This window comes from Pichia kudriavzevii, chromosome 3 (assembly GCF_003054445.1).
Source record: "Pichia kudriavzevii chromosome 3, complete sequence".
Classification (NCBI taxonomy): Eukaryota; Fungi; Ascomycota; class Pichiomycetes; order Pichiales; family Pichiaceae; genus Pichia; species Pichia kudriavzevii.
In genome coordinates, this window is record NC_042508.1 from 605,870 (window position 1) to 629,087 (window position 23,218).

Sequence of the window (23,218 nt, forward strand, 5' to 3'; positions counted from 1 at the left end):
ATTCTCTTTTTCATTTTCTAAGACCGACTATATAAGATACATGTATTCATCAATTTATTCTTTTGAACATTTCATCAATTAAAATATAGAGCTTTTAGAAAACCTTACAAAACTGCGCCAAAACCAAAGGTCAATTTGATGGCCTTGAAGTACTTATCTTTGAAGTTCTCCTCCACTAGTTCTTCCTCACCAACTGGAACGCCATTCATTGAAACATTCATAATAGTTTCTCCATGCCCTTGGTCAAACGTAAAGGTAACTTTAACATAATGTCCTTGTTTCCAACTACTAATTCTCCACAACATTTCAATTTCCTTATTTTCCACCAATCTTAAGATTTTACCCTCAACACCACCACCGAAGAGCTTGAATTCGGCACCAACCTTTGGTTCGATGCCACCGGGTGGAGACCTGGTCCACATAGCTACTCTTTGTGGATCCAACAATGTTATATATAATTGTTCTGCCGTCGTATTGAATTCCGTACTCAAGTTCAGCTTCGAGATGTTGTATTTCTGGGCATACTCGGGAAGTGGCGTTGACTTACTTTCACTCTTTGAATTACCTTTGTTAAGTGTCGTTTTTTCTTTGATGACTGGTTTCATGTGGCTCATGTTTTGATTACCCTTTGTAAATGTAGACATAACTTGATCTTCATCGACTTGGATATCTGAGCCATGAACATTGATTAAAGTTGGACCAAAATCTTCCAAAATGGTCCTGATTTTTGGAATCAACTTAGATCTGATTAAAACCCTGGTTTTTTCATCGACTCTTTCATCTAAGTTGAACTGGTATTCATGAGGTTCGGTATCATACATGACCTCAGGAATACTAATGACCCCTTTGTGACCTGTGCTAGATTCATAATTAATTTCAATCGACATGTCAAATAACGAAATGACCTTGCCCTTGCGTTGGCAAACCTCACAATCGCCATCTACCTTCTTCACAGAAGTCAATTTGACTGTAGTTGAATCATCCTGAGCTTCAACATTCTTCAATTTCTCATCAAAGTAGGCACGAGCCCAGTCAATACAATTCTTGTCGACCCAGTGCCAGTTATTTGGGTTTTGAACAACCATTTTGTTTCCTTGATAGCGGTTGGAAGCCAATTGTGTATGTTAAAGGAGAAGAAGGAAAGCAAGTACATTCTAAATTAAAGGAAATTCTATTTAATTCGTATCTAAGTGCAGTTGAGATTTCAAAATACCATGTACGCGTGTGTAGAGAACTTTCCAGAAATCCAGATATTTCCATTTTGAGTTTACATATAGAGAAGACTATAGTAATTACGTACCTATATGCAATCGTATTCATGTAATTGATCACTTGACCGGAAGCGATAAGTTGACATGAACTGCCTTTTTCTCAGTAAACAAGTCTAGTGCGTATGGCCCCAACTCCCTACCTATACCACTCATTTTGGAACCACCAAATGGAATGTGGATATCAGAATCACCATTAGAATTGATCCACACCATTCCAGCCTCCAACTTGGCAGCCACAGAATGTGCCTTTGTTATGTTAGAGGAAAACAACGCAGCTCCTAAACCGTAAGTCGTAGCATTGGCTCTCTCGATCGCCTCTTTAACCGTTGAGAATTTAGTAATCCCCACAACAGGGCCAAAGATTTCCTCTTTCATGATTGTCATATCGTCAGTGCATTCACTGAAGATAAATGGCTCACAGAAATAGCCTGGCCCGTCGATGAATTTGCCAGTTAGTAGCTTTGCTCCTTCATTTTTACCTATTTCAACGTACTTTTTGACTTTTTCGTACTGTGAGCTAGAAACCAAAGGCCCGATAGTGCATCTATCATCAAACGGATCAGCAGTGATTGCTCTCGTCTTGGTCAACTCAACAAAACTCTCAACAAACTTATCGTAAATGTCTTCCTGAATCAAAAATCTCGAAGTTGAAGTACAAACCTCACCTTTGTTATACCAAATACCCCAATATGCCCATTCTACTGCCAATTCTAAGTCAGCATCATCAAAAACAATGTAAGGAGATTTACCACCACACTCTAGTGTAACCTTTTTCAAGTTGGAACCACCTGCTGCTTCCATGATTTTTTTACCAGTTGCAGTTGAGCCAGTGAACGCTATCTTAGCCAACTTTGGATGTGAAGCCATGGCCGATCCAACATCCGATCCAAAACCGGAGAGGATGTTAAGTACACCTTTAGGTAGACCCACTTCAAGTGCAATCTTGCCATACCATAATGCCGTCAACGGTGTGACTTCACTTGACTTCATAACCACTGTACAACCCGTCGCCAGTGCCGGGGCAATTTTCCATGCCATCATGGTAAACGGGAAATTCCAAGGGACTATACCGCCAACGGCACCCAGTGGTGTAGGCTCGACATAACACATCTTATTCTTACCTAATACACTCGAGCCAATGAGTTCACCGGTGATCTTGTCGGCCCAACCGGCATAATATTTGAAAACGTCAGCAGCTTCACCTAAATCTCCATCTAGGCATTCTGCAGCATACGGTTTACCATTATCCATGGACTCAATCGATGCAATGCTCTCGGCGTCTCTTTTGATAACTTGGTACATGCGATACAGTAAATCGCCACGTTGAGAACCAGTTAGACCTGACCAAGATTCGTTTCTAAATGCTCTATTTGCAGCTTCGACAGCGTCGTTCACCTCCTGGACCCCAGCACGGTAAACATGACAGATCGCCTCACCTGTGGACGGATTAATGGTCTCAAAAGTACGGTTTGTTTTCACCCACTCATTGTCGATGAAGAGACCCAGTGGTTGTTCCAGGGTTTTACCGTTTGGAGTCTCAATGGTTCTGAACAGTGCTGACATTATCCTATTAGAAATAATATCCAATGATATCCTATATTCTACAAGCTTGCTCAATACTGGATATTTCTTCCAACATCAGCGGGGGGGGGGGGGGGGGGCTGCTACTTTTTAAATAGTAGCTTGCTGGTTATCAGTGGCTTCTCCCCTACCGGCTAGATAAGCATTCTGGTGGGACCCCTCTTGATCATTGTCAAGTATAGCTTTACCTGCCCAATGGGGCAAGTGAATACGAGTGAAAGCGGATATCGTGCGGCGGCATTTTTTTTTCTTTTTCTTTTTTTTTTTCTTTTCTATGGGATTTCTCTCTGGTAATTACAATGGGTTAGTGGAAAGACCGTGGAATGGAGAGCTGTGCATCAACCTCGAGCAGAACCTTCTCCTCTCATTACACGTTTAGGTCAACTGGTAGATAGAGAGATTCTATAAGATGCAAAAGGAAGATCTCGGATATGAAAAAACCGTCAATACTAAGAAACCACCCATAAAATCTACCAATGGAGGCAGACTGCTTATTTCAGAGAACGTATTGGATGCCGAATCACAGCGATATTATGTATGGGCCATGTTTATATTGATACAGGCATGGAAAGGATACGAATTGTTTCTCATCCATAATAACGGCATACTTGAAAAATCAGCCAACACTTTAACGGAAAACGGATGGTCATTGTTCAGTTTCTTGAACCCAAAACTTTCATTCCTATTCAAGTACTTCTTTTTGGATAGTCTCTTCATTCTGGCTATACCCTTCTTGAACATCCCACAACTCACTTTTACTCCTACTTTTAGTTTGATGGTGCTTTTCGGTATCAACGCATTAACGCTTTTGTTAACGTTCAGTATCAATTTTTCAATAACCTCATTGTTGTATCCAATTTATCGTTCAATAGTACCGGAGAAGGAATTGGCAATCATGGAAAAATACATGGTTACAGATGAAATAATCAATCAATCACAACACTTTAAAGGTAAGAAGACAATCAGATATGCACCAGACTCTTCGATTAAGATCAATCCGTTTAATCAGCAATTTTGTATTCGTCCTATTAAAAATGAGAAAATAAAAATACCGGTAAAAGTGGAATCAACTTACGACTTGAAATATTTACAAATCAATTATCGTGATTTCAATAGTATTGATACTGTCTTGAATTACACTCAAAGGGAACTAAAAAGCTTTGTTGTTAGTGATTACTATAATTCACCTTACGTAAGGTATGACCCAACAGTGTTGGCAGATTCAAACATTCAGCTATTAGAAATACCCATAGATAGAGCGGGTTATTATTCAATCAAATTAGCCACAGATAAGAAAGAAAAACAAATAAGGTCATATAGGTCAGATACCATCATTCCAGTGTGCCCAGAAGCCTCCTTTGTTGAGAAGAAACCCCATTCAATGGATAGGTGTATTGGTGAGAGCTTAGATGATTTAGAAATTTCCGTATTAGGGGTGCCTCCATTTACCTTATACTATGAAGAGGAAATTGACGGTAAACTATCCAAATTGCCGCCAACCACCGTGTTTTCTTCAAGAAAAATAGATTCTCCCCTAAACTCCAAAGATTTTCAGAGCAAACAAGGTCATGCTAAATTTGCCTCTCATTATTTGCAAGATATTAGCTGGGCGAAGAGTTATAATGTTGTTGTTCCATTAGGAGAAAAGAGGCTACAAAAGCCAGGTAAATACATCTACACTATTAATAAAATCGTGGATGGCTTTGGTAATGTAGTGACCTACACTCCTCATCCGAATGATAAATCTACCTTTTCTTCATTTATTTCTCATCCACAATCTGTGCTGAAGTTGGTAGATCCTGATCCAACGACTCCGATTCTGCTCAATCACAATAAATACCTTAACTTGTTAATATCAAACGTCGACTCTGAAAGTCCTTTTGAAGTTACTTTCCAGTATACCCCAGAAGAGAAAGATGCCGTTAATATGCTCGGAACATTCACCAAGGTTTTTGATGCCAAGGGGAACAAAAGTATATTAGCAGACAAACCAGGTACATACTCAACCATCAAAGGTAACAGTAAATACTGTCCATGTAAGATTGAGACACCTAGTCTCAATGTTCCTCTAGCTAAATTGCCAAGTATGGATGTGAAATTGGACCCGATTGTTGATGGCTGTGTTGGCACTACGGGTTTCAAGTTTATTTTTGATTTCTTAGGTAATGCACCATTTGAGATTGGTTATAAAATCTCCAAACTTGATCCAAATGACTCGAGAAAAGTGTTAAGGATCGAAAAAGTAGCCTCAATAAGATCAGAGTCGTCATCGTTGGAACATATCTTTAAACCGTCCACTGAAGGATCATATTCAATTGAATTCATGTCTTTGAGTGACAAGTATTACAAAAAACACGTCGTGTATATGGAAGGAGAGCATCGGTATGTTACCTACTTTAAACAGAGGCCAAAGGCTTATTTTTCCAAAAACAAATTAGTTCAGAGAATCAAATGCTGCCATGGTGGTGCATCTGATGTTGTTCTTAATATAGAAGGGAAACCTCCATTTAACGTTACCTATGAAATCATGTCGCCTGATCAAAATATTGAATTTTTCACCTTAAATAATATCTTTGAAAAGAAAGTTAAAATTCATACGCCAAATTTTAACAAAGGGGGTGAACATATTTTGTCCTTGAGGAGTGTTAATGACTCTAGCGAATGTGATGTTGAATTTAGAGGACAAGAAATCCATATTGATGTTAAGAGAGACGTCCCCGAGCTAAGTTTTTATAAAGATGGATCTTTTGAAATTGTGAAGGGAAAATCTTTTAATGTTCCTCTAAATTACCATTCTTCGGGGTTGGTTGATTTAGTATACTCCTACAGCTCATTTGATAATAAGGAAAATCAACTGTTCACATTGAATAGCTTTGATCCACGAAGAGGTTTGGATTTTTCAAAGGAAGGTGTTTACAAATTAGTCAGGTTTAAACACGACGGATGTCCGGGTAAAATCACAAATGATTACGAACTCAGGATTCAATACAAGTCAATGCCGTCACTCTCTATTATTGAGGGCCAATCATTGAAACAATATTCTGATAATGTATTTGACAAATCGAAAGTTTGCCAAAATCAAAACGATAATATTCTTTTCAAGGCTAACGGGGAAGCACCTTTTATCATTGTGTATGATGTTTTATACCCAAATGGAAATGTTCAAACAGAAATGGAACAAATCAATAATGATAACTTCAGCTTAGAGCTAGCTGCAACTGAGAGTGGTATATATAAGTACACAATAAAAGAAATATTCGACTCAATCTATACTGATAATGTTGTTAGCTATTTGAAAAGGTCTAGTGGCTACAATTTCAAGAAATTAGAGATTAGACATGAGGTTGCGGCATTACCCGAGGCTCGTTTTTTGGATAACAAAGCCAAGATTCAAACTTGCGTTTCTAACTTAGATAATTTATCGCAACTTGACCCAATTCATATTCAGGTCGATGGTGCATTGCCAGTCTCGTTAAAGGTCGACATCTATCACGAGGCTGACGGTTCATTAGAGGTGATAGACTTTGAAAATATTCAAACAAACCAGGTTGATCTTTTAAGTGTTTATGAAAATCTAGGATTAGGTACTCATGTTTTAACCTTTAACCAGGTAATCGATGCAAATGGCTGTGTTTCTGATGAAGGTATATTGCAAGAACAATCTCTTACAATTCAGGTGAATGATATCCCCAAAATACGACACTTGGTAGAAGGCTCCAATCAGCTAGTTGATCTCAGATTTTCAGAGTTTTCAAACTACTATTGTGTGGGTGATCAGATTAGTTACATTTTAAATGGGATCCCTCCTTTTAGTATTGATTATGAGTTTAATTCTGTTGCTCAGCATGTTACTGTCCAAGGAAACTATTTTAAGCGTAGGGCTCCAGGTCCAGGTGTGCTGAACATCAAGTCATTATCAGATTCTTCTGCAAGAGAATGCAGAGTCGATTATGCGGAGCTAAAGAGAGAGGATTTGAAGGCATACATATATGACTTACCCTCCGTGGAAATTGTTCAAGGAGATAGCGTTGAGGAAGACATCCACGAAGGTGAACAAGTAGATATTACGTTCTTATTGACCGGTACGCCGCCATTCAAATTAACTTATATCAGAAGAGAATTGGATGATACTTCGAAAATTGTGGAAACTGAGGTTGTTGAAGATATCATGTCCAATGAGTACCATATAATGGCAAACTTAGAAGGTACTTACGAGGCAATAGAAATCCAGGACAAATTTTGTATTGCAAGAAACGAAAAGATTTAGCTTAGTCTAGTATTTATATATATGTAAAAAATTTATTTGTATTACTGCATAATCATTTATTTTTGGCAAAAGCCTTGTTCTTCTAAAAGTATTGGTTTGCTTATTTTTTTAGGCGTACCGGTAAATACCTACTTCCCTCAACAACTTAACTCTAGATGGATTATAAGAAGTAGATTCATACAATTTCGAGGCTCCCTCAAGAATGGTACTCGAAGGAATTCCTTCTCTTCCTGTCCAGTTTTCGTCATCTTCTAATTGTATTATCCGATTTTTTGAGTCTAAGGTAAGATCAAATGGTACCTTTACAACACTACCTTTGGTATGTTTCGAGCATTCTGTTATTCTAGGCAGCCTGATGACAGAAGAGTCTGTGGAAGCTTTTAGTGGTTCTCTAAGAATATATGTTCCAAAAGAGGTTAGGGAGGTCTGTTTTTTGGGGGTTTTGCCCGTGTTTGCATGGGATAAGGGAGATGGCGATTTTACAAAAGCTGCATCTCGTAATGGCTTGGCCAAAAGAGTCGAAGGCTCTACTAGGGTGCTTCCATCATATTTGCTACTGTCATGAGTTTCATAAGAAAAGTTTGCCAAGGAACTGGAATTCTGGACAGAAGCCGTCAGTTGGTGAGATAGCTCCTTATTAGGGTTTAAGGAAATACTCGGCACGTCCAACTCAGAAGACAGTCGAGTGGTGTTATAGATCGTATGAGACCATTCTGCATCATCACCTTCACTGATATCAAAGTTACCAAAATGACCATCATCAATACTATGGATCGTATCCTCTCTATTTTCCTGTTGATTACAGTCTCTATTTATAATGGTTTTTCCGTGATGTTTTTCTTTCTTCTGTTGAACAGTTGAATCAAGGCACATATTCTCTGTTATGTCAGACTTTGTGTTCGGTCCAATCTTCCCAGAGCACGGAAGTAAAATATCTAATTCATTGCGGTTATCAAAAGATAATCCATTATCTATGGCCTGCATTTGAACACTTTTTATCGTTGACTCCAGCTCTCTCACCAAAGATTCATCATCTGATTGAACAAAATGCTCTGCCAGTTCTTCAAATGTGGACGGGCGTTCGGGCTTATTTTCACTGGTTTTCTGAGTAATTGTTATACCATGATCAATCGAGTTATTATTAGCAATTTGCGATTCTAAAGCTTGGTGGCTTTTTGAAGGAGCACACAAAGCATCTTCATTCTCAAGTTTGTGTTGTTTTCTTACAGTTTTGTTCAACTCTTCAGATAACCTTTCGAGCACCTTTTCTTCGTTAACTATAATGATGTCAGACTTTTCTGGTTCTATATTAAAATCAACGCTGTTCGTAGGGAATGTTAAAGAGATATACCAAACGCAGGGTTTAAGAAGACCATTCCTTGTATATATTTCGTTAATCATTCTCAAAATTAACTTTCCGACTCTCAAAGAGAGATTAAGTGGCCTTGAGTTGACAGCTAGAATCTTTAAAGAATTTTTGATGATGGGAAAATCAGCTGTCATAGTGGGTAGAAGGACGTTTGCGAAAATAGCAAGACTTCCTTGTGTCATATTATGTATTTCGAAAACAAGATCTGAATTTTCAAGCCAACCCTTTTTTCGTACATCTAATGCATCGTAAAAAAAATGCTCTCTATTGAATTTGTTAGAAAACGTCTTATTCTCCACTAAGGTAATTCTCCCATTGGGACTAAACTTGACATATATGATTTGAAATCTGATCTTTCTATATATAACGGCAAAAGTCAAAACAACTTCATCTAATGCCTTCAGCAAACGTTTCCTTTGCTCTTTCAAATACTTATATCTGACAGGAGTGGAGTGAAAAAGTCCAGTAACTTTCACGGATGTGCCATTGGCGCCTGGAACCATTTTGGCATCGGTATTCGGCAAACCTGATTTATTTACGCTCCAACTTTCAACTAATGTGTCTTCTTCAGTTTTCGTACTAATAACCATAGTATCTGATATTCGGGCAATTAGATTTAGTGCTTCACCTCTAAAGCCACACGTCTTTACCCCTTTTGACAAATCGTCTACTGAATGAAGTTTTGATGTAGTACAATTGAGACACATCAAATTTCGATCGTTTTTACTGACACCAACTCCACTGTCACGTACCAGCATATAATCCAAGCCCGCAGAGTCCTTATCTAACTCAATTTGTATCTGAGCATATGCATCTGCATCTAGTTCCGTTTTATTGTCCACCGCATCAATGGCATTTTCAAGCAGCTCTTTCAAAACCGAAACTTGTGTTGAAATAGAACTGGTAGATAAAACGGCAGCTGAAACGTTTCTTGAAAGTCTTTGAATTCGCATTGGTCTGGTGCTCTAATTGTTCGGTGTTTAATGATTGAAGTCGGCTGATCAACAGATAAAAAGTGCTCTAGAAAAATGGTTATGCTCGAACCATTGTTAGAAAAGATCTCGTATATAACTTAGAATATCTCCTTCCTTATTGCCCTCCCCTCTTCTAATTGTATAAATTATTTAAAACTATTCGTGTTGTGAATAGTGCTAATATAAGGGTACTACTTGTTCTACTAACATTGTCTTTACATTAAATGAGACTTGATTTGAAAAAGTTGATAAAATTTGTTGGTCCAGGCCTTCTTGTATCATGTGCCTACATTGATCCAGGTAACTATTCTACATCGACGGCTGCTGGAGCACAATTCCATTTTTCACATTTGTTTTTTATACTCATTTCCAATGTTTTTGCTGTTATATTGCAATGTTTATGCATAAAGTTGGGAACTGTGACGGGCCTTGATTTATCCGAGAATTGCAGAAAACATCTCCCTAACTGGCTCAATAGGTTGAATTATATTTTAGCAGAAATCGCCGTTATTTTCACGGACTTAGCTGAGGTTGTCGGTACAGCTATTGCACTAAATATACTGTTCAACATTCCCCTAAAAATTGGAGTACTTTTGACAATTCTTGATGTGTTAGTCATTATCTTTGCGTATAATCCAGATAAATCACTGAAGCATATCCGTAAGTTTGAGATTTTTGTTTCAATGCTAGTGATACTCACATTTGTGTGCTTTGTTGCCTTGGTTGCAAAAGTAGATATCGGATCTAAACGTGATGTTATAAAAGGATTTCTACCTTCTAAAATTCTTTTTCAAAACAAGAATGCAATATACCTTGGGTTAGGTATAGTTGGTGCCACAGTCATGCCCCATTCTCTTTATCTTGGTTCAAACTTAGTTAAACCAAGGTTGAAAGAGTTCGATATTAATTCGGGCTCATGCAGTTTTGAAGAACATGAAAATGGTGAAGTTTATCACAAACCTTCCTTGAATGCAATCCACTATTGTTTGAATTATTCATATATTGAGCTTATCTTATCACTCTGCATAATTGCTGTATTTATCAATTCATCAATTTTAGTTGTATCTGCTGCATCTTTGTTTGGAAAGCCAGGGGCTGAGGATGCTGATTTAATTTCTATATACGATATGTTATGCCATTATATTTCCAAGCAAGCAGGACTGATTTTTGCCTTAGCCATGTTTTTCTCTTCAATAGCTGCTGGTATTATTTGTACTATGTCAGGAATGGTTATAGCAGAAGGAAGTATCCATTGGAAGTTGAATCCATTTATAAGGAGAATAATTACAAGGTCTATCAGTATCATCCCATGTTTATTTATGGCGATATTTTCTGATAGATCAGGAGTTGCAATGATATTAAACTTGTCGCAAGTTGTTCTTTCATTAATATTACCATTTGTAACAGCGCCATTACTATATTTTACGGCAAGTAGTTCAATCATGTCAGTCAAAGTAATAAACGACGAACAGTCTCATCCTGCGAACGAAACCACCGCATTGGTTTCAAATAATGATCAAATTAAAATGAAAGACTTCTCCAATTCATTGGTCATGAACATACTAGGGATTTCATCATGGGCACTTATTGGATTTTTAAATATATATCTTATTATCCAGTGGATTAGGGGTGAAGATATCCACTTTTAGCTTAAGATGTAACTGTTCTGTAGAGCTTTTATAAAGTGGGTAATTTTTTAAAATGTTACAATTGTTTGAGAAAGTCGAAGTTATTCAAAACAAACTACTATTATCATCATCATCATCATCATCATCATCATCATCATCGTCGTCGTCATCATCGTCGTCGTCATCGCCCCCATCCTTCTCCTCCTGCTCCTCCTGCTCCTCCTCCTCCTCATCATCGCCCCCATCCTGTTCTTCCTGCTCTTCCTCGTCTTCCTCATCTTCATTCTTCTCTTCAATTTCAGCATCATTTTCATCATCACCATTCTCATCACCATTCTCATCACCATTCTCATCACCACTCTCATCACCACTCTCATCACCATTCTCATCATCATCGTCATTCTTTTGAGCGTCTTCCTCTATACCACCTTTGTGATCTTTATTTGCTTTAGTTTTGAGATCCCCTTTCGTTTCCACAATAAAATCAGTATTACATTCTTTTTCGTCAGCCTTTCCAACGTCCTTTTCTTTCTCCACACCGTTTCCACTCTTTTTATTTTCATATATAACATCTCCTTCAACTGCTTTCAAATCCGGTGCTATTTGCTTGTCTACTTTTGTTTCCTTCTCTTCTACTACTTTTATTTCTTTTAAAGGAATATCGGATCTCGCACTCTTCAAGTTTAATTCTTTACCTTGTTCAATAGTGTCCAATTGGTCCAAAGTTTTGTCTAATGGTGCATCTTTTTCTTTTGTTTTATCACTTGTTTCATGAAATTCCTCAGAAGCAGAAGTTAACTCACCGGACTTTTGTACAATAGCTTCTAGTCTATTTTTGAGTTCATCCTGTTTCTCAAGGAAAAAAGCCGTTGGTATAAACTTTTTCTTAACTTGCGTGATTTTACCATTAGGAGGAATTTTTGGTCTGTTGTTTCTTTGCTTTAGTGGCAGATCATCATCTTCAATAAGAATCAGCTCATCATCATTTGCGATCTCTTGCATAGGTTCTTCAACCTTCTCACCATTTTGTAATTGTACTTGGTATTTTTTAAGTTGTTTATCGTAGAGCATTTTAGACTTTAGGTAGAGGTCTTCATAAAAAGGACGTAAAATACCAATTTGTTTTGGAATGTCCTTCTTTGTTAGTTTAGGAAACTTGAGGTTTTTAAAATGGTCATACTGGCGCCTAGTCATATTTTTACTTAGTTGGCTGAATTGATGAGAAAGCTTTGATTGAAGCAAATGAAGCGGAACACTTGATGTTAGTAAACCAAACTCCTTGTCTAAGCCCAATTCTTTGAACCCAAAAAAATCATCTCCAATCTCATCAGAAAATTCACCGTTAAGAAACTGCTCGGAGTCATCATTAAACTGACTTTCACTCAGTTCTTGCATACTAGGTCTCAAAAGATCACATAAGAAACCTTCCAGCCCGCTTTTCAAATCGTTAAGTTTTTTATGCTGTTTAGTAAGGTGTTCTTTATAATAGGAATATATTGCATCAGGTTTCTCTATGCCATTATATTGAAGGACAACCTGCAACACTTCCTTGCATGTCATTGGTCTTTTCCTTTGAACCGGCATTTTGTTGATGGAGTTCGATTCGAGATGTAGCTTGAACGACTTAGCTAAATTTCCCATATAAGTTTCGGTTATTTCAGTAAGAATTGCAGCACAAAGCGGATTGGTCTTTTCAAAGCCACTTAACATCAAAAGTGCAGAAACTGATTTCTTCAATGCTTGTGATGCCATTGCTTCTGACATCATGTCCCTGGTTTTGAGCTTAGACATTGGATCGATATCTTCAAACCTAATTTTGGGAAAATCAGGTGCAACAAATTGTGATTTATGCACAAACTGGGAAGTTTGCATAGTCCTTATTAAATTGATTTTGAAGCAAATTTTTCTTATATCTTGCATTAAGCTAATGTTTTCGATGATCAGGTTAGTCGACCCCTGTAACTTCACTTTAAACCTACTCTCAGGTAAATCCTTCAAAGTTTTTCCCTCTTCAATCATATTTTCTAGCAGCTGCTCTTCTATTTTATCAAAATCAAAACTCGATTGGTTAATGCTAGGAATACCACCACAAACATCATATTCGATCAAATACGGATCATCATTCTCGTCAAAGTATTTCCTATTTCTGTGTAACACAACTTTGGATTCGTCTTCTAAATATTTTGTAAAGTTGTACATTTGCGTCTGCGTTCGGATTACTGCTTCCGTGTTAGGCTGAATTTGGTTCCCGTTGAACAATTTTGATCTTTCATTGCAAAGCCTGTACCTTACGGACGAGGTCAAAGATTTCCAGGTAGATATTTCCAAGTCATCATTATCTTCATTTTTGTCTTCAACAGATAGTTGTATACCCCGAATCTCATCAAGCTTCTCATCTTCAGCACTGTCACGAAAGTGCTGATCATTTTCTTCTTTGGGTCCGTTGTTACTAGATGAAGTTTCTGAAGGATGTGATCCTGTTCCACTGTCCATAGGTGTAGGAGTCGCTGCTGGAATTTCAGTGTCAACATACTCAGTTTTATATGAACCAAGAGTTCCATTATGTGTAGGTTCTGATGATTGTACAACTTTACGGCCCTTGCGAGAAATATTTTGACCCATATTTCTGGTGGATCTTCTACCAGTTTCTTCTTTTTCGTCTTCCTCCTCCTCCTTCTCCTTGGCGGCCTGTTCTGCAGCTTCCCTTTCGACTTCAGCTCTATCTCTGATAGTGATGTCTGGGATTAAAGGTATAAGAGCCAAAGTTTTTTTTCGCATTGCAAGGGCATCAACTCTGATGTAATGTTTGGGATCCGAATTATAAAGCAAACAATTGGACCAAATCAACATTAGGTCGTCAACAAACTCTTTTTTACTTTGGTATTGCAATGTTTTAAGCTTCTTCAACACCGTATTCAAGTCCATTGGATTTTTGATAATCTGATAGTAATTAGGTGCTTCACGCTTGGAGACTCTATTTAGAAACGGTGTTGAGTGTTCGGTGTACCCTCTTAATTCCAAAACTACTTTTTCACAGGCCTCATATAATTCTTCTTGGCCGATTTTATTGTAGTTGGCCCATTTAGATCTGTTTTTCCTCACGTCCATAATTAAGTTTTTCAATTCAATATCAGTAACTCCTAATTTGTCTCTATTGTCATCGATTCTTTTCAGCAAGTTCTTTAATGAAAGATTAGCAGCACCTCCTAATGATATCAACTTGTCAACCTCCTTTGAGTTTGAATTGTCCATGTTGCCCTTTTTTTCTTCTTCCTCGGAAATTTCCAATTCCTTATCACTCCGTTCCAACTTTTGCTTCTTAAATATATTTGGTAGATCATTCTCAAAACCATGGTAAATTTTATTAAAGCTTTTGATAAGTCTTAGTTCATTCTGTTTTTCAATACTTGACTCAATTGCAGATGAAGTTCCTAGAATAGGATGCAGCTGTCCAATCACTTCCTCTTCCTGAGTCATGTCAAAAATTTCTGGATATATCGGTTTTTTAAGCATGTCTTCTTTACTTACCAGGAAGACATAATCTTTAGTGGAATCATCGATAATTACGCTACTCTCCTTATTGTCACTTTCAGCATCTATTATTGCTTGTTTATGAATGGCGTCGACCCCCTCATATCGAGTTCCACCATCACTATCACATCTTTCTTCTTCCTCTTTTCTCTCTTCTCCTTTTTCTTCTTCCTCATCATCCTCATCGTCATAATTATCATCTTCATCGCTATCTTTACTAGTAGATATCATGGGTTTTATCTTTGGTGACGGCATTTTTTTCTGTGTGGTATCTGTAAGATTTCTTTCTGTTAATAGTTGGAACTCAAAAGAATCAGAGTTGTTTCCGGAATAGAAGTAATCGACAGCTTTCTCATATAAAATATATCTAACTGTAGCGTTGAGGTGTCTCATGGAAGGATATCCTGGCTTTAGATACATATTTTCAATGGAATTTGACAAGTCATCGCCATCCTCCTTGAATTTTAGCATTAATGAACCGTTGAGAAAGCTCTTCCAAATAATATTATCACCTTGGGAATTTTCATTAAAGTGAACAATCTCAAAAAGGAGGTTGTATTGCTGTGGAGTCAAGTAGCAATTGAAAAATCCTGAATCTAGGAGATCCTTGGTAAGACACCAGAGATTCTTTTCATCACCCTTTTCAAATACTTCAAGCGTTCTTCTTCGCTTCAGCACACGCTTAGATCTGACCTCCATTTGTGTCTGTTGTTTACAAACAAGTTATTTTTTATTGTGACTAACGAAAAAAAAAAACATTATATAATGTTTTGATATCCGATGTAGTTTCGTTCCGTCCAGGAAAAGATTCGCTACAAGCACTTGGATTTTTGGCCATACTGAGGTGGTGAATTAGGTGTTATCATCTGTACTTCTAATTTGGTCGTTCCAGGAGTAGTAATATCTCTCTGACGATTCTTAAAAATTACATAAACATGCCAGACTTTGTTGACAAGGTGTTTGAATATACCAGTAAGATTTTAGGTGGAACAAACGCAGTTTTGCAGAACGTATATTCCACAACAGCTGACACATTGCAATCATCGATTGATTCCACAAAAGTGGTTGGTGAAACTGTACTGAATGGAACCAAAGGAGTGTACAGCAAGGCGCAAGAAATTATTCCACAAGGTTTTGAAGTAGTCACTAATGCAACAGGGTTGTCCAAAGTCTCACAAACACCAGCGCCAACAGGCGTTACAGATAGACTAGTTGGTTTCCTTACCAAAAACGTTTTCACTATCGGATTAGGGATTGCTTTTCCGGCGGCAGGATTTGCTGCTTATAATGTATACAGAACGTTAGTGCCCTATCAAAGATATGCCAAAAGGTTACAGAATAGGTATCGCTACGAAGTCGTTCTTGTTGTTGGATCAATGAATTCTACCTTTGTTTCAAAACTAGTCAATGACTTGAATAACAGAGGCTACGTGGTTTTCGTTACAGTTTCGGATGAGCAGGAACTAAGACTCGTTGAAGAATACAATGATCAAGACATAAAACCACTTGTAATTGACTACACAAACGACTCTAGTGTTAGGAATAGTTTGCTGAAGTTAGGTCAGTTTTTAGACATGAAAATTTCCAGTATTTTCGAAGAGTCTTACTATAATTTTAAAGGTGTTCTTGTGATTCCAGATTATTCAAAGCTACCAAAGTTAAAATCTTTAGAAGAGTTAAGCTCAAGGGAATTTTCACGTGTAACAGAAAATTTCTTTTTGAAATTCAATACTCTGCTCTATAATGGTCTTCTTACTTTTATTAGGGAAAGCAACTCCAGAAGAGATACGGTGGAAAGTTATAATGGCCAAAAGGTAGAGGGTGGATACTCCAAATTGCTGTTTGTGAACTTTTTAGTTGTACCAAGTAATGATAATAGAAGATTAGTTCACACTCTTGCTTTGGAAATGAACAGGTTACTTTACAACAAATTATACCAAGATCATTCTGTGTCTATCAAAGAATCTTTCTTGCGACTAGTTAAGAAACCATCAAATATCTCGCAAATTGATATGACTATGTTAGATATTTATTTACATAAAAACAGTAACTCAACTTTAGTTTCTGATTCTGTATTTCATAACGTGCTATCCAGAGTTGGGAAAAAGTTATCACCTAAACAAATACATCACAAAATTTTTGATTTGTTGAACCATGATGTCTTGATGAAGAACTATAAGATTGAGAACTGATAGGTCTGGGTATTAGGATGTATATATTTTTTTTTATTTTTTTATTTTTTTTTCGATTACTAAAGAATGGTTATGCTAAGCTCCAGATGGATAGAGAGAGTGAGAAGCGAATAAAGAGGAGTCTGATAGAACGCTAGAAGTATAACATGCAAATTTAGGACACTATCTTACTTCTTGTCACTGTGTGATCTTCGACTGTCCCAGCGGTAAAATCAGCGATTGTCAAAACACCTTTCCTATCTAAAGTGTATAGCTTATAGCCATCAGGATCAAACTTCAAAGATGCTGCTTCTTTCACCCTAGTTGCATTAGACACCTCAAATACAGATACTACCCTCCGGTTGTCATTATCATCCATCCGAGGCGCTGTCATGATATAAACATTACCGCTCCTATTAATATATGCCACACTATCGCCTCTTGGAGAAACGCAACATTTATGAATGGTTGAACCCACCTCATCTATCTTCATGAGCAACTTAGGTTTAGCAATACCGTCGGGACCTGAAATTGAGGCAATATTAGTATCTATGATAATAGGTTCAGAATTATGAGACAGAGAACATATAGTCATCAATCTGTTATCAGGGAAAAATGCCATATCAGTTATGCCTTCACTATCTAAAGAAGTGTCCAACCTTCGCTGGGACTTCATGACTAAAGTAGGCCTTGAAGGATGCGTTAGATTGATAATCAAGAATCTTGACTCTAATACTGTTGAAACAGCCAACATTATTGAATCTGAAGAGAATTTTAGTTTCCCAATGGGATCTCGGTGAGGTAGAGAGAAGGGATATGTGCATATTTGAAGAGGTGTTTTCGAAGTTTTGGGAACAAGTTTCAAGAGAATGATAACTGCCTGTTCTACTTGGGTGTACTTGTCCTTACCTGTGATTCCTAATGCAATTAAATCTTCGTTAGGTGAAATGTCTAGGCATCTTATAGGGAAATTGCATTGGTAAGTAAAAATACATTTCCCCTTATGGTTAATGTCAATGACTCTCAAAAAACCCCTGGTTCCTGAAATTATTAGTAAATTTTTAGTTATTTGACAATTAAGATGTTCCCAATTATCAAGTAATTCCAATGCATTTTTCTTGTTGTTGGAAATATTGGAGTTAGATAATATCTGTTCTTTGTTCATTTTCTTCAAATGATCGAAGTCCGAACCATACGACGCATCTGATTTCCCGCAGCACAACAACTTGGGTGGGACTTCAGGCTTCTCTGTGTCTATGGAATATACCTCCCATTTTTTTTCACTCAATAAGACTAGCTTTGTTAGGTCTGCAGATAAATGTGTTTGAACATATAGTTTGTTCTTCAAAAAAAAATTGCTATTATGTATATTAAATGTATGCACTCTCCTAAAAAAGGGAAAGTTTTTGGAATATATAAACTCTTTATTAATTGATGGTTTTGATGTGTATTGCTGTTTTGTTGTAGCCTGTGAATTTGTAGTTAGCATTCTGGTTAAATTGGACGTGTTCTGTGAGAATGAATGCCGAGGTCGTTGCTTATGTGGGGAACCAGCACATGAGATTAATGATAATGACTTTGGAGAATGGGAAGGACTATTTTTCGGTGAGTGATTGAAATCATGCACATTGAATGAATCCTTGGCGTTTAACGGAGATGGTTTTGCGGTTACAGTAGAGTCAACAGAAGAGCTGTCGGCTTCAATAAGTGCTTCATGAAACGCCGTTAAAAAAGTTAGGTTGGCAGAATCAGACCTTGCTTCATGAGTAATTAAGGAGGCGGGCTGCTTTTCCAGCGGCAACACACAACTGCTGCTATCAATATTTATATTGGAAAACATTGATCTCATGTCAGTGCTATCAGTGTTAGCCAAATCTATATTTTTGGTTGGTTTATGAGGGATATATGAGGTGTCCTTCTGGTGGTCTTGTAGTGATGAAATCGAATTCTCGTTGCTCAATTCATCTGTCAATTTCACTAAATAAGTATTAAGATCTCTTAATTTGCTACATTTAGCAAGAACGGTGATATTGGAAGAATAACATATTGGGCATTTAGGAGTATTTTTTGGCGAACTTTCTAATTTGTGAGCAAGCTTAGCTGATACTATACACCCACACGATAAAATAACAGCATCGTTGGCTGGTCCATACTTGATTATTTGTTCACTTGTGGATATATCCACATCTACCGGAATTGAAGTCAAGAGCTGAAGATGATGTGCAATATCTTGGGCTGTCACCATTGGGTTTAGTGAAATTTACCACTTTATTCCATCCTATAATTGGCGTAAAAACGCAAGCTTGATCTGCTTGGGTTTGATAGTGATTATCTATATTTCTTGAAAAAAAAGAAAAAAAAAACATGCTCACTCTAATTGCGAAAATCGACGTTCATTGAATAATGTATCTCTTAGGCACTTTACTCCAACAAGATATCATCTTAAGTTTATACTATATCAACCAAACTACCATGTCTCAATTTTACGGTTACACAGTCGATATTACTTTGAAAGATAAGGATGAAACGATTAGAGGTATTATTGAAAAAATAGGAGATAAAGAAATTACCTTGAGGAACCCCGTCAATGTTAAAAAGGATGGTTCTTATGCAAAGGTTGACAGCAGTCAGTTGAATATTTCCAGCTCTACAATTGCTGACCTAGATGTGATTGAGCTTGCTAAAAATGACAATAAATATATAAAAAAACAAATGAAACTATTGAAAAATAAAGACCAATCTCAATCTCGATCTCAATCTAACTCAGAACCCCTCCAGCAATCAGAATCTTCCCAATCTAAAGAGAAGGAAAAAAGAGGCAAGAGCAATAAGAAGAAGAACACCAACAATAGATTAACCTCTACTAGCACTTCTACCAGCTTTGGGGATTCCGACTCCTGCCTGTCACCTAAAAATGACTTAGATGTCAGATATGTCGATGTTTACAATGAAAAGCCATCGCAGAAAAAGAAAAAGTCAGACCTAATGGATGAATTCGATTTTGCTGCAAATTTGCAGAAGTTTGATAAAAAATCGGTTTTTGAGGATATCTCCAATAATGACCACATTGATGAATCAAACAGGTTAGTCAGTATTAATAGAAATGACAATAAAAAGGAAAAATATGGTATTGATGAAATGGTTCTAAAGAAGAATAAACATGATGGTTGGGATAATAATGACAACTTTGATTATTCCAATGTTATTAATGGGTCTAACAAAGCTAAGAAAAATACATCATCGGATACTTCACAAGGAAACGATAGTAATATATCACTACAAAGTAGGGCAGTGTCCACCGCATCTTATGAAAGAAAACCATCATTAACACCGTCATTTGCACAGTTTTTCAGTTCCATATATGATGAATCTCCAGTTCCAACATGCTCAACATTGCAGATTTCTGATGTTTTCACCTTATGTAAAACGAAATTTGAATTAACGGATCAGATTTTAAACGAAAATGCTGGTAATAATCTAAGTGATCTTGTTGTGAACAAGATTATTGGTGGTTTTAGAATTGCACTCAAGAATCATAATGAGGCTCCATTGGTTCTACTCTTGGTTGGTAATAACAAGGCAGGTTCGGTTGCGTTAACAACTGCAAGGCATTTGTTTAATAAGGGAATGAAAACGATGGTTTACTTATTATACAATACCAAAATATCGCAGGATGAACTATTTGATGAAGTTGATGACGAGTTGAAAAGGTACAGCAAGATTGGAGGTAAAATGACAAACAGCATTGAACAATTGGAACAATACCTAAACAATCCGGATGGGTCACCGCTGGAATTTATTATTGATGGTCTTCAAGGATTCGATACAGATATCAATGACTACGGTGAGCAGGAAAGTGCGGAGGCGAACAAATTGATCCATTGGTGTAATAGCTCCAAGGTTCCAGTTTTATCGCTTGATATCCCTAGTGGACTAAATCCTTCTTCTGGAACGAATGATAGTGATGAGTCTCTTGTAGTTAACAGTAGATTCGTTGCTTCGATAGGGTTGCCACTGTCATCCAACTTGAATATGTACAAGTTTGGATACTGTGAAAAGGGGAGAGTCACACATTATTTGGTAGATGCAGGCATCCCCCGTCGGGTCTACACCATGAAAGGAGGTTTGAGAAAGTTTGATAGACGTTGGTTTGCAGAAAGTGGGAGTGTTGAGCTAAAGGTTGTATAGCTATGTATCTCTGCCTTTACTTATATTGGGAGAATATACTTATTTTATAGTTTGACGGGCCGTAATAATCAACCCAAAGTAATGCGGTAAAACAAACCCCCAAGTAGGCGTATATGCCGAATGTGCCAATTGGAAAATAGAGCGAGTCAAGCTTTTTTCTTAGATTCGATGCATTGTGAAAGTTCAACAACAGAATTGGCTGCACCCAAGAGCTAGTGGGAGAAGTGAAGAACCTCTGAGATCATTAAGTTAACAGCGATGAAGGATCAGACTAGCAATAATGTTACTGAGGCAACGAACCTTTTAACGAAAATGTTAAAGGGAGGGAAGGTCACATACAGTATAGAACAATTGCTTGAGCTAAAGGACACTGCAATTCCTAAAGACAATTTAGACTTACCAGAACGCTCTTTTTACCGTTTTGATGCATCTGTCATGAAAAAAATGAATAATTACTACAACAATTTGAACAATCCAACTCCAAACAAAAAGGAAAGAAGCGGAGGGAGAAGAGGTCAGCATAACTTGCATCATCATAATAGGATCTTGTCTAATGAGAAGCATAGTCGTCATTATCAGAAAACCTCAGATGAAAACAATGAAGAAGAGGAAGAGCCCCAACCAGAGTGGATGGAAGAGACGGATTTTAAGGTGGATCATGATTTTAAGTTATACATGAAGTCAGGCACCCATACTGCTGATGATTTTGAAAGAGAAAAGCAGATGTACCTTTCCAAAAATAAAAGTAATGATACAAATGATGCTATAATATCTTCAAACAATGGGACAGATACCAAAAGCATAGACGATGGTAAAAAATTTTCCCAACAGTTTAATCCAGAGCTAGAATCCGAGCTGAGGAAGCAATTGGAGGAGCCTGAGATTTTGGGTCCTACAGAGGAAGAATATTTTGAGAATTTGAAGAAGAAGGAAAGTAAACTGGAAGAGGAAGAAGCAAAAGGGGAAATTGAAAAGCTGAGTGGACTTAAACCAAAGATCGGCTTTGGTGATCATCAGTTTTCTTTGGAAATGGAGACAAGAAAACAAGTGGATCATGACTTTATGAACACCATGTTGATGAGAAATACCAAACTAAATGATGCGATTCCAAAATCCCCAGTTGGATCAATTACATCCGAATCTAGTGTGGCATCCAATGGAGCAACATCCTCATTTTCATTACCTCCAAGCTTAAAACGTACAGGATCACAGATTCTACCTGATGAATTGAAACCAGCTTCATCACCACTTCTGAACGGTGATAATTTTACAAATCAGGGAAAAGTGCAAAGAGCATCTTCCCCTATGGTATCAAACAACCAACCGACGCAAATTGATGCACACATGGAACACATGAGATTGCAAAAGATACAGGTACTGCAGATGCAAAGAATGCAGCAGATTCATCAAATGCAAAGAATGCAGCAAAACTCTACTCAAGGGACAAATCTTCCTGGGACAAAGATGCCAATTAATACTCCTCCTGGTTTTATTAGCGCACCACCAGGTCTGAATAATCCAGCTGGAGTAATGTTTTCACCTACCGGGTTGACCAACCCTGTTACAGGATTTCAAGGCTCCCAAGGAGCCACTAATGTCCAACTTCCACCTGGGCTAAACCATCCACAAGTATCTCCTAATGTTACACAGTTTCCACTAGGACCAACTGCTCACAGGGTCAACCCAATTGGAGTGACTGCCAGTAATCTCGCAAACACAACGCCACAGGGAGCATCTCCGATGCTACCTCCAGGTTTGGGCTCGGTCAGTAATGTACAGCAGCCACATATCATACAAGGACAATTTCTACATTCATCTAATACGATCAATTCAGGTCCTTCTTCCCATATTCCACCACCAAACATGTTACCTTCTCCTTTTAGGGAGAAATTCCACCAGCTTCAACAGGCGTTGATGCATTTCCAACAAAATGGACATCCTCCTCCTCCTCAACTCTTGCACGAAATGGCGCAGTTTCATCAGATATTGGAGAGAACATTCGGAGGCAATAGGACAGTCCCTGATCCCGGCGTCTCTTCTACTAATAATGGCCCCGTTCTCAACCAGAATGTGTAACACATTGTCTAATTCGAATAGGCCTTTTTGTTGGCTGTGCCTTCTCTATTTCGCTTAAAAATTCGATTCTTGGACATATTTGTACTGGTATTCTTGAAAGTTTTTTTCTCTCTCAGATGTATAATACGAATATATAAGCTTATACCTAACACTGATACCAAG

The 23,218-nt window shown here is 37.5% G+C and overlaps 10 protein-coding genes across 10 annotated transcripts; 5 read left to right on the plus strand and 5 right to left on the minus strand.

Annotated features, from left to right (window-relative positions):
• Positions 1-104: 104 nt before the first annotated feature.
• C5L36_0C02870 (uncharacterized protein) lies at positions 105-1,085 on the minus strand (the record flags this gene model as incomplete). The annotated part of the gene is made up of 1 exon (XM_029465963.1): positions 105-1,085. One exon carries the CDS (start codon positions 1,083-1,085, stop codon positions 105-107), a length of 981 nt encoding a protein of 326 aa, XP_029321823.1.
• A 243-nt stretch (positions 1,086-1,328) lies between these two features.
• Positions 1,329-2,834, minus strand: C5L36_0C02880 (uncharacterized protein; the record flags this gene model as incomplete). The annotated part of the gene is made up of 1 exon (XM_029465964.1): positions 1,329-2,834. The coding sequence occupies one exon, from the start codon at positions 2,832-2,834 to the stop codon at positions 1,329-1,331; it is 1,506 nt and encodes a 501-aa protein (XP_029321824.1).
• A 427-nt stretch (positions 2,835-3,261) lies between these two features.
• C5L36_0C02890 (uncharacterized protein) lies at positions 3,262-7,119 on the plus strand (the record flags this gene model as incomplete). The annotated part of the gene is made up of 1 exon (XM_029465965.1): positions 3,262-7,119. The coding sequence occupies one exon, from the start codon at positions 3,262-3,264 to the stop codon at positions 7,117-7,119; it is 3,858 nt and encodes a 1,285-aa protein (XP_029321825.1).
• Positions 7,120-7,227: 108 nt separating this feature from the next.
• Positions 7,228-9,441, minus strand: C5L36_0C02900 (uncharacterized protein; the record flags this gene model as incomplete). Its single annotated transcript, XM_029465966.1, has 1 exon — positions 7,228-9,441. The coding sequence occupies one exon, from the start codon at positions 9,439-9,441 to the stop codon at positions 7,228-7,230; it is 2,214 nt and encodes a 737-aa protein (XP_029321826.1).
• A 245-nt stretch (positions 9,442-9,686) lies between these two features.
• C5L36_0C02910 (uncharacterized protein) lies at positions 9,687-11,111 on the plus strand (the record flags this gene model as incomplete). The annotated part of the gene is made up of 1 exon (XM_029465967.1): positions 9,687-11,111. One exon carries the CDS (start codon positions 9,687-9,689, stop codon positions 11,109-11,111), a length of 1,425 nt encoding a protein of 474 aa, XP_029321827.1.
• Positions 11,112-11,195: 84 nt separating this feature from the next.
• On the minus strand, positions 11,196-15,320 carry C5L36_0C02920 (uncharacterized protein; the record flags this gene model as incomplete). The annotated part of the gene is made up of 1 exon (XM_029465968.1): positions 11,196-15,320. The coding sequence occupies one exon, from the start codon at positions 15,318-15,320 to the stop codon at positions 11,196-11,198; it is 4,125 nt and encodes a 1,374-aa protein (XP_029321828.1).
• A 236-nt stretch (positions 15,321-15,556) lies between these two features.
• On the plus strand, positions 15,557-16,813 carry C5L36_0C02930 (uncharacterized protein; the record flags this gene model as incomplete). Its single annotated transcript, XM_029465969.1, has 1 exon — positions 15,557-16,813. The coding sequence occupies one exon, from the start codon at positions 15,557-15,559 to the stop codon at positions 16,811-16,813; it is 1,257 nt and encodes a 418-aa protein (XP_029321829.1).
• Positions 16,814-16,967: 154 nt separating this feature from the next.
• C5L36_0C02940 (uncharacterized protein) lies at positions 16,968-19,037 on the minus strand (the record flags this gene model as incomplete). Its single annotated transcript, XM_029465970.1, has 1 exon — positions 16,968-19,037. One exon carries the CDS (start codon positions 19,035-19,037, stop codon positions 16,968-16,970), a length of 2,070 nt encoding a protein of 689 aa, XP_029321830.1.
• Positions 19,038-19,195: 158 nt separating this feature from the next.
• C5L36_0C02950 (uncharacterized protein) lies at positions 19,196-20,980 on the plus strand (the record flags this gene model as incomplete). The annotated part of the gene is made up of 1 exon (XM_029465971.1): positions 19,196-20,980. The coding sequence occupies one exon, from the start codon at positions 19,196-19,198 to the stop codon at positions 20,978-20,980; it is 1,785 nt and encodes a 594-aa protein (XP_029321831.1).
• A 258-nt stretch (positions 20,981-21,238) lies between these two features.
• C5L36_0C02960 (uncharacterized protein) lies at positions 21,239-23,056 on the plus strand (the record flags this gene model as incomplete). Its single annotated transcript, XM_029465972.1, has 1 exon — positions 21,239-23,056. The coding sequence occupies one exon, from the start codon at positions 21,239-21,241 to the stop codon at positions 23,054-23,056; it is 1,818 nt and encodes a 605-aa protein (XP_029321832.1).
• Between the last annotated feature and the right edge of the window lie 162 nt (positions 23,057-23,218).